The 10,865-nt window shown below is 39.1% G+C and overlaps 1 protein-coding gene and 1 pseudogene across 1 annotated transcript in view; both read right to left on the bottom strand.

Annotated features, from left to right (window-relative positions):
• The window catches only part of LOC148726225 (putative skeletal organic matrix protein 5), a 1,073-nt gene extending 40 nt beyond the window's left edge, over positions 1 to 1,033 (bottom strand). The window contains exons 1-2 of the mRNA XM_088728177.1: positions 859 to 1,033; positions 1 to 503 (exon numbers count right to left, since the gene is read on the bottom strand). The exon at positions 1 to 503 is cut by the window's left edge and continues 40 nt beyond it. Of these exons, the coding sequence (XP_088584303.1) occupies positions 1 to 503; positions 859 to 924 (569 nt within the window). The 5' untranslated portion in view covers positions 925 to 1,033. The remainder of the gene's footprint in view (positions 504 to 858) is intronic.
• A 2,933-nt stretch (positions 1,034 to 3,966) lies between these two features.
• Positions 3,967 to 10,846, bottom strand: LOC148726224 (uncharacterized; annotated as a pseudogene).
• Positions 10,847 to 10,865: the final 19 nt, after the last annotated feature.

The raw sequence follows: 10,865 nt of genomic DNA, 5'->3' as shown, positions 1-10,865 counted from the left end.
TATCCCATAGCTCTGATATCTCTGTTCCTGTTATCTGGATTATACGTTGCTTCGTTACCACACGTGTTTGAGTCATCGTGATAACCTCCAGTACCAAAACCAATTCTGGAATCACAGGAGCCACAATTGTTTTCTTGGTTGGCAATATAACCAATTCTTGCTTTCGAACCACGAGGACTAGTACACACCGCATTGAACCCTTCTCTGTTGCAATTGCGCTGCAGAGAGGCCCGTGAGCCAATCAGCCTCTTCCACGTGTTACGACCCAGTGACGTGTCGCGGTATTTACCATCAGTGATAAGAGAATATAGTGAGGTAGCCGGCTTGTCAATTACAATAAAGCTGTCCTTTTCACCGATTTTTATACCGAGACAGATCCTTTTGAATGGTGTGTTCCAGTAGGTCGGTAACTTGGTCTCATTTGAGTCAAACCCAGTCTTTCCTCCTTCAAGGTTAAAAGTTTTTTTATTGCTCCAGAGGTCGCCATCATAGTGAAACGTTCTCTAGACATGGCATGAACAAATTAGTTCATAATTACAAAGTTTGTCCCGGTAAGACCTGATTGAGTCATGATTTTCAAACGTAGAAGGATGCATGGATAAAAGTGTATTCAAGCACATCGTAACTGGCCGGGCTGTAATTGATCTCGACCCCGGCTAATGACAAGGATATGGCTGCAAGAAAATTGCGGCTTCTGTTCGTTTTTATGCTTAACGATAAAGTGCTTATGAATATGAGTAAATAAAGCAAAAAAATCTTGGAATGTCAAAATATTTTTGCGTAAGCAGTTCACTGTTTCAACTGAACGTCTTGTAAAAGACCTAAGAGCCATAACTGGTGAACCAAATAAGTACATACTAGCCAGCCATCCATCTTCATAACCAGCGTCCATCCATATCCACCGCATGCGCCAAGACTTGTCATGTGACAGTACACGGGAACCTTGTCAGAACTTATTTGTAATGAATAGGCCTTATTCCCACCAGCCCTAGAAGAAATGACGACAGAGATCTCTAAAGAACTGCAACAAGGAAAGAGGTAAGAGGTGTATGCATGAGGGTGGTGGTTTGATGACGCAAAAGTAAAGTACTGTTGAAATGTTTGCCTCGCTTTTTATTTTTATGAAGAAGCTTTAGAATGATAAATTTTGTATTTTTTTGACTTTTTGAGGCTTTAGTCACAGAATGGTTTTCTTGTGTTATCATTTTTAGAGCTTTCAGTTTGAGTTAGTTCCCACGAAAAAAAAAAAAACAGGTTGGAAGTGTGAATTACTGTATCTTCCTCAAGAACTGAAGTGGCCAAAAATACTTCTATGTCTCTGGATTGTAAAAGTCGATTTTCATAGTAATTACAGGTACTTTTTACTCAGACTGACTAGGACTTTATCATTTAATGCTGGAAGAAGCCAATACTGACAGTGTTTAGGTGAATTACTGAGTACTCTACCAGTTAGTTACAATTTACTATGATATATTTACTTGCACGTGGAGTTCCCTGGAAGATGAAGGGAGATAAAATAGTTAGAATTCTTTACGTGACTCAAAGACAAAATTCTCTCAGTTATACCTCAGCATCTTTAACTCTTTACACCGCAAGGTCAATGTGCATCTTCTCCATACTGTTCTTTATACATTTCCAATGGCACTGATAAGGAGACTTTGATTGACAAACAAATGATTCTTTAGTTGTTGCTTACTTCCTTAATTCCCATGAATTTTGTGATTGATTCAACAACGATACTGTTAGAAGAAATTAGATGCTTGTCGCTCTTAGGGGTTGAAAGGTGAATATGTATTAGATGCCATTACGAGCTAAGTTCATTTTTTCCATATCTCTGTTCACAAAGGGTGATTCTTTCACTCTACACCGGCTTACTATTCACTTGAAAATCTTTTAGGGTTGGTGAGGTTATTGAATGGCACATTGAAAAAAAGATGAAAAATTGAACTCATGAACTTTTGCCTTTCTTTGTGGTTAACGTCATAATTACCCATTTTATTTTCACATCTTTCACCAGTCCAAGGAGTTTTGCAGGAACACGAGAAGGTTTGCCTTTTTATGTCGCGAATACAGGAACCCCCATTGAGGCAACCGGTCATCTGACAACCCTGGAGAATATTAGCGGACACTGTCTTCAAACTCTAAATTGTAGCCTGCAGCGAGGGCGTAATTTTGGCGGAAGTGTGCTCAGTAATTTCTTGGTCAGAATTACGGCCGTCATCATTGAGTTTAACGGAAGCGGAAGGCTGGGGAGAGAAAGAAATTTGAACTAATAGGAGCGAGCGACTGTGGAAAAACGATGAGGGTAGGGGAGTACCTCTTCCCGCCCCGTCCCCCTACCCTGGACTCTAACTCCAAATCAAACTTTACTTAAATTTTATCTTAGGACAAATAGAAATAGTACCTCGCAGTTTCGGGACTTTCTTTAATAGAATTTGTACCATGTGGAATAGTATCCCTGATGATATAAAGTTAGCTGAATCCTTGGGTTCATTCAAGTGCCAACGTAAATAATAATTTTTTAAGCACCCTTTTAACGTTTTTGATGGGGACGACGTTCGTTTATTTAAGATTACCTGTCCCAAATGTAGAAGAGTAAATTTATATAGTGCATGCACTTGTTAATTATTAATTAATCAAATAACTTATCATTTATTTTTGGTTGATGGATCGGGGAAGGGTTTTTTAAAATTTGTTTCTTCTGTTTTTAAATTATTATTGCCATAGTGTCTTGCTATTTGTACTACCCGTATATTGTAATTGGTGTGCAAATCTTTAAATAAATAAATGCACAATAACATGGCCGGTTGAATTAACGAGCGCGCGTTTCCCAACGATAACTTTCCTAATAAGACTCTTCCGGGTCATGCACATAGCAAGGTTGTAAATATAAGTGTAATTTTTCTGTAAAAGTCTTCTAAAGCTACTCATTCAGTGAATCGGCCAGCCAGCCAGCCAGCCAGCCAGCCAGCCAGCAATTAGTTCGAGTTTTTGAAGGTTCCTATATCGCCCGAGACGTCTTCCACCTTTATTTCACGGAAATAACATAAAAAAAAACAGAGAGTGGCGTCATACTTTTTTTGAAAAAGTAACAATTTACTTCTTTCGATGGCGAACTTTAGCTGTAAAGAAGAAAGAATAATTCATCGAATGAGCGCGGGCTTATTACACTAATCTCGTTCGCAGCCCCAATGGATGCGGAGCTGAGGGTCCTGTGCCCCGAGTGTTGAGTCAGGGAACTAAGTTCCTGAGGAACAAGGAAGGTTGTACTCTGCAAAACTCTGCAAAACTCGGCAGCAACTCAACCAACACATCTCCATTGCTTGTTCTTATCTCATTGTACCAAAATGTATCCCATCGCTTTGATATGTATATTACCATACTTAGCTTCATATGGTGAACGATCCTCGCAGTAGATAGCGCTATTTAAGCAATAGCGAAAATCCGACCTGAAAAAAATCAGGCCTGTACGGGATTCGAACCACTGACCTCTGCGATACTAGTGCAGCGCTCTACCAATTGAGCTAACAAGCCAACTGGGAGCAGGCCGTTAAGTTGATTCGGGGAAGGGTTTTTTAAAATTTGTTTCTTCTGTTTTTAAATTATTATTGCCATAGTGTCTTGCTATTTGTACTACCCGTATATTGTAATTGGTGTGCAAATCTTTAAATAAATAAATGCACAATAACATGGCCGGTTGAATTAACGAGCGCGCGTTTCCCAACGATAACTTTCCTAATAAGACTCTTCCGGGTCATGCACATAGCAAGGTTGTAAATATAAGTGTAATTGTTCTGTAAAAGTCTTCTAAAGCTACTCATTCAGTGAGTCGGCCAGCCAGCCAGCCAGCCAGCCAGCCAGCCAGCAATTAGTTCGAGCTTTTGAAGTTTCATATATCGCCCGAGACATTTTCCACCTTTATTTCACGGAAATAATTATATATATAAAAAAAAAAAAGAGTGGCGTCATACTTTTTTTGAAAAAGTAATAATTTACTTCTTTCGATGGCGAACTTTAGCTGTAAAGAAGAAAGAATAATTCATCGAATGAGCGCGGGCTTATTACACTAATCTCGTTCGCAGCCCCGATCGATGCGGAGCTGAGGGTCCTGTGCCCCGAGTGTTGAGTCAGGGAACTAAGTCCCTGAGGAACAAAGAAGGTTGTACTCTGCAAAACTCGGCAGCAACCTTGAAGCACATCTCCATTGCTTGTTCTTATCTCATTGTGCCAAAATGTATCCCATCCCTTTGATATGTATAATACCATACTAAGCTTCGTCTCCACAGGTGTTGGAACCATCGTGTATACCTCCTGTGCCGAAACCAATTCTAGAGTCACAAGTGTTGCAGATGTTCTCGTTGTTTCCAAGGGTTCCAATGCGAGTTTTCGGTCTTCCTGATCTATCGCTCTTCACATTAAACCCCTCTCGGTTGCAATTGGGTTGTAACGATGCTTGTGAGCCAATCAGTTTCATCCAGTTGTCACGACCCAATGACGTCGTGCGATGGTTTCCATCGGCGATTATTGAGTAGAGGGAATTAGCTTTCTGGTTGAAGAGTATGAAGTTAATATGTTGTTCGATCTTCATACCGAGGCAGATCTTGACGAAAGATGCGTTCCAACAGGTCGGTAACTTGGTCTCTTGTGAGTCAAATCCAGTCTTTCCTCCGTCAATATTGTAGGTTTGACTGTTGCTCCAGAGATTAGAATGGTAATGAAAAGTTCCCTAGTCAGTGTAGATAAACAAGAGAGATTTTTCAATAACAGACTTAAAGGCCTTTACTGGTCGTATAACTTAGGCATCCCCTCATAGGTTGTTGACAGATAAATGCTATTATCATTCGATGGATTTTTTCCTCCATTTTCATTGGCTGGGAGCCGACCACGTGACCTACAGAAATCTGCCAACAAGTAATGGTCTGCTCATGCGTACTACCGTCTAACTGCGTTTTTGCTATAAATAATTTTCTGCTCATGCGTAGTATTCAGAGATTATATCGACCAAAACAAACAAGGAAAACATTTGATTTCTGGCAGCAGCGCGCGGTTGCCGCTTCCCCCCCAAAAATTGAAAACAAACTCGGTGATCGAAAGATAAAACAATTATTGAACTCGGTTATCGTAAAATATCGTGATTTGTCAGTGTCAGAGCTCGCAGATCAATTATTTGCCTTAGCCTTCGGCTTTGGCATAGGGTAAATTATGGACTGGACTGGACTATGTTTTGAACCATGTTTTTTGGACCATTTTGTAGGGGGGAAAGCACACCATTAGTACTCAGTGAGGGGTGGGTGCAGTCTATAAGTACTGAGGGAGGGGTGAGAGGCCGACTGTTATTACTCAGGGAGAGGTGAGAGGTGGTTGTAATTGTAAACACTACTGGTTAATGGAGCTTTACTCGATCGTAGAAATTATTCTAATCGGTCTTAAACCGGTTGCTATAATGATGGAATACGAGTGTTTTGATTTCGTGCCATTCGGTCTTGATGTTCAGGTTTAGATCTCCTCGAATTATTGTTTTACCTCGATAGAATACAAGCCGGCGAAGCCTTTCAACATTTTTTACCGCTTTTTCTCAACGCAGTGATTGATATCGCCGAGGGACTTGAAGTTTTGCATTCAAGGAATGTTGTACACGGCGAATGTCTATTTCATTACCCATATATGGTTTGTCCCGCACTTAACGTTGGACGTCTGCGCGTGAACCAATGTTCTCTTCGAAAATTCGAAGATACATTTTTCTAGGTTTGCGTTTTCAAGGTCTGCGTTTTCGAGGTCTGCGTTTTCGAGGTCTGCGTTTTCGAGGTCTGCGTTTTAAAGGTCTGTGTTTTCGAGGTCTGCAGTCTGCATTTTCGAAACACCCGAGAGAAGGTTGTTTTGTACGACTGTACCAACAATGATTTTATATAGTAAACGTATAAACGGTAAAATTGCGATGCGCGGCCTGTGAATTCAATATGCGGCTAAGTCAAGGGCTAAGGAACGGAAATTCCGTGATCTCGTCTGATAACATCAGTGACAAAGGAGGATAGATAAATCTGGTAATTGGATACTGTATACACAAAGGAAAACTGCTGGGGCACAAGTCGCCTCAAAAGGTATACGCATAACCTATGCCAGACTGGCAACTCAAGAGTGGAGGATCGTAAACTCGATATTTTCAATACAAATGAGAATCCGGTGTTTACGTGACAGTTTCGCTTTCGCATGACAAAAAAAATTAAGGAAACGCAGCGGTCCAGCGCAAAAATTTTGGTATAGAAAAAGTCAGTCAAAAAACCGATTAAACTAATTTGCACGATCGAGTAAAAGCTCCATTAACCAGTAGTGTTTACAATTACAACCACCTTCTACCCTCCCTGAGTAATAACACTCTACCTCCCACCCTCCCTTAGTACTTATTGACTGCACCCACCCCTCTCTTAGTACCAATAGTGTGCTTGCCCCATTATAAAATGGTCTAAAAAAGGTCCAAAAAAGGGTAAAAAAATGGTCCAAAAATGGTCCAAAAAATAGTCCAGTCTAGTCGATATTTTACTCTTCGCCTTCGGCTTCGACAAATAACTGATCTGCTCGCCACGGACAAATCCCGATATTTTGCTCAAACTCGTCCAATAATTGTTAAAGATTGCTAAATGAAGCCTCCGCGCTATGGTTGTCCGTGACCAGTGATAATTTGACAGCATTACAGTTTAACAAATTTACACCTGAGAGCCGTTTATTTTCATTACCAGCGTCCATTCACCCCCACCGCATGCGCCGAGACTGATCATATGACATCTTTCCCCGATCCAAGGCTGTTGACAGGTACACGAGAAAGTTTGCCTTTTTATGTCGCGAATACAGGTACCACCATTGAGGCAACCGGTCATATGACAAACCTGGAGAAAATAGACAACATAGTCGCTCGAAAGAGATGATACTTTATCCTTAGCTATTGGTAACAAACGGCCATAGTGATTGTTAGCAGGCGGAGCCAGCGAGGAAGCTAGAATCTCTCCTGTTTCAGAAATTGATATCTTCAGTGCGTGCAGTGAACGTAACATTAATTCTTCCACGTATGAAAAGAACAGCGTCGTCATGGCAACCGAAATTTTCAATATTGCGGTTTTACTTTTCATTAAGAGTTATAGTTTTTTTACTTTACCGATAGAACTAAGCTTTAATTGAAATCTTTTTGAAAAAGGAAAAGTAATTTTTATCAGAAGATTTTGGAATATGATCAGCAAAACATTATTGCATGCATGTGATATCCTCTACGAGACGGTAGAAACGATTACGAAATCAACTTGCCAGAAGAAGTAACCCGACGTTCATTATACGTTTTATGTATAATGTTACATGTTTTTTGTTACATGGAACAAACCTGATATTGATTATATTGTATGATGCATATTGCTTATCCTCGGTCTTAAAGGAAGGTGTAGTAGATTTAAGTTTGTTTCTTTTGTTAAGGAAAACCTTTCCACCAAAATGTATTAATTTTTAATGTTGTCAGGTAAATATTGAAATCTTTTGGATGGAACTCCATCCATTTTTAGTAGAAGACGTTAAGAGAACTCCCTGTAGGTTTGTGGACAGAATTGATCGGGAAAAATGGAAATATTGGAACCCTTTTTGTCAGGTTATATTGTTATAATTTTGGTTTCGAAGGCGCCGGTTAAAAACTGAGAAAAAGCATGAAGCTTCATGAATATGGCATGACAAGCGGATTGAAATATCGAAAATTTTCTTAAAACGCATAAGGATAGGAAACAGCTTCGGATTGTGAAAATTGTAGTTTTTATAAATAAGAGGACTGCTAATGTTCAGAGAGCGACAATAGCCAGTCACAAAGCCTCATTATAAATAATACCACCTTTTGACGACGCCATTTTACAAACGGTCTATTTTAGGCTAAAATGTGTCTTTTCGGGTACTTCACATATTGATACTTTTGTTAACAAAAAAGTTGGCGTTGTTGGCTGGGAGAAAAACGTGAGGTTTATGGAATTAATTGCCGCTCTCGCTAAGAGCGATCTTCTCGACTAACGTTTGAGAAAAAAAGTTTCGTTTACTTATAGCCCGTGAAAAAGGGTTTCGGACACATGTTTCAAAATGGTTTGGTTGTTTTCCAATTCTCCTTTTTTTCCTCTTCATAACTTATGGAGAACATGTAGAAGATAAGCAAACCAAGCTCAACGGTCTAAGAGATGGCTTTGTTAATTTTCAGAATTATGCAAATAAGTTTTGTAAACACAATTATATATTGAGTTGTTTTGAAGATGTCGGTGGATGAAAACTAGAGAGATACTCTCGGGTTTGAGGCAATCTGTGTCCTCATTGGTGTTTAAAATCTCCACTGATATGCTTTTTTTAGCCTTGCCTACGCTTGCATTTTAAGAATTCCGAGTCTGTTAGAAATTGCTAAAGTGTTGATATGCAAGTTAAGAGAGGGGTCTCTCCCGATCACGATAACGTAAGATTTCAGGTGAAGTTTCCACATTTTATCTACAAACTGTGTTTAAGCTGCTTCTCATGTTTCCTCGGTTTTCATATATGGATACAAGATTTGTCCTCTGGAACAAAATTATCAACATGACAGCTCTTTAAGTCCATCACCAGGAGAAGTCAGCCGGAAAAGGATGACAACTTCACTGATTTAGAAAAAAAAAAAAAAACTCGGGATTGTTGAAATATCTTCCCTTCGAAAACTGAATGAGATTCCGAATTCGAAGTTACCAAAAGTAGTATAACTCTTACGAGTAAAGAGACTCAGTCGTAATCGAGAAGTCTGAAGGATTCTATTAATATTCGCATGTGAAGAAGATACCCAGTAATGGTTGGAAAATGTCCAGACAGTTTTAGATCGATCGCTTTAGCATAAGCTCTAAACAGCTGTCGACAAGTAAAGTCAAATCCGTTTATTTCACAGGGGATGTTTAAATACTTTCAGGTTATACTGGCTGAGAAATCCTTTTTTTTAAGAAACTGAAAAAGAAAGGCAAATAACATACTAACATAAGCTCTGAACAGCTGTCGACAAGTAAAGTCAAGTTCATTTACTTTGAAAGGGAGTCTTAATTTTTCCGTAAAATAAAAGTACAGAAATTCTTTTTTTTAAGAAACTGAAACAAAAAAGCTGAGGAGTAAAAACATTTTAAAAATTTCTCTTTCCAACAGGATGGCTGAATCTGCCGGGAAATTTTCAAAACTAATGATGGAGGGAGCCTCTTTACACAAAAAAATGAAAGCTTTGTCAATGATATATGAAAGGGAAATATTCTTTTAATTTAATTATCCAATTTCAATAGAAAAGCTCCACATTGTTTATTTGTTATACTTTAATCCAAAGCACGTACGCAACCAGATGTCTTTGAAAGTGAGACAAACATACAAAAAGAAATCAGGTTGGAAGGCATTTAAATTCGTGAAATTGCAAATTTCATGCGCCATTATGCCTCACTTAGCTTTCACGAGAACTTACGCCACAAGGAGTGAATTAATGGCAGATTCTAGCACAATAACCATATTAATTTATCCGGATAAAGTGGATAACGCCGGAAACTATTAAGGAATGGATTCAAAACAGTCTAATGGAGTTATTCAATCTCAGTACGATTTTTCGCGAAGAAGTTATTGTCTGAAAATTCAGAATAATCACGAAAAGATGGAAGTTGGCTCACAAAGTGACTTGGGGCAAGATATCTTTTAAGTTATTTTTGAATTCTACATTCATATAGTATCTCAGTTTGATTACCTGAGGATTACTGCGGAGTTGATGTTTAATTTTTACGGGTAAGGCCTCAACCGAGTTATATTTTTCGCTTTCACTTACAGTGAAGGTTTTGTTTGTTAATGTAATATGATAATCAAATGACTGGTTTGAATTCAGTCAGCGATAGATAAAAATTCAGTATAACGCTTTTAACTAATGAATGCAATAAAACATTAATTATCCTAAAGAGAAATGAGAAAATGACTCCATCGCGGTCATTAAAGTAAATGTTTTCGTTTACAACGGAGATGTCATGCTTGTTGAGTTCACAATTTCCTTCGATTTCATCGTCCGTCTTTAAGGAAAACTTGAAGTTTATCGACGTACACCACAGATTGCTAAGACTTTGTCGACTACACGATAACAGAGTGGGAGAGTAAGACCTCTCGACAACAAATCCAATGAGTTGCTTATTTTCCTGTATTTTGAAATATGATGAACGAGTATCTAAGCTGGAGGCTCCTTTGGGGATGAACATGGGGGATTTTTGAAATAGGAAAAAGGACAATATGTTGTTAAACCCCATTGGAAAGGAAGCCAGCTCTAACCTTGACGAAAAAAAGTGTCCCTGAAACATTTAACACTCCCCAATATATTATGAAGTGATTACTTCTTTAATAAAGGTTTAGACGATGACAAGCACGTGACTGACAGGGTTCATTTATAATCGTGAGATCGGAGATGCTCGAGGCGTGCTCGGCAGTCTTCGTGTCGCTGGCGTTTTCCAGCGACCACCAGTACAGCCTATCTGATTTATGTTTGACATATGGTGCCGTAGTTGAAACAAAGCTAAGCTAAAGATAGGGCTGGTTATTTAAACAGAGCTCAGTCGTTGTTTAACAAAACCGCGTTCTGAGCCATCTCCAATCTAGCCGAACTTTTTTTCCGAACATATATTTTTGTAACAGTGGTAAGAGGGCCGAACGCTAATCACAAGTGGAAGGATATTTATTTGATTAAATCAACCCTCATACCGAGAATACCTGTGGCCCCCTGCTTGCTTAGAACAGCGGTTTGAGTTTGACCTTGCTTGAATACCTGACCGCTGGGCTTGTCTCGCAAACCACAACATATCTGAAAAAGTGTGGAATGCTCGTACATTCACTCT

The sequence above is a fragment of the Stylophora pistillata genome, chromosome 7 (assembly GCF_964205215.1).
Source record: "Stylophora pistillata chromosome 7, jaStyPist1.2, whole genome shotgun sequence".
Classification (NCBI taxonomy): Eukaryota; Metazoa; Cnidaria; class Anthozoa; order Scleractinia; family Pocilloporidae; genus Stylophora; species Stylophora pistillata.
The sequence above is the reverse complement of the archived record's forward strand: the minus strand, read 5'-3'. Positions and strand labels throughout refer to the sequence as shown.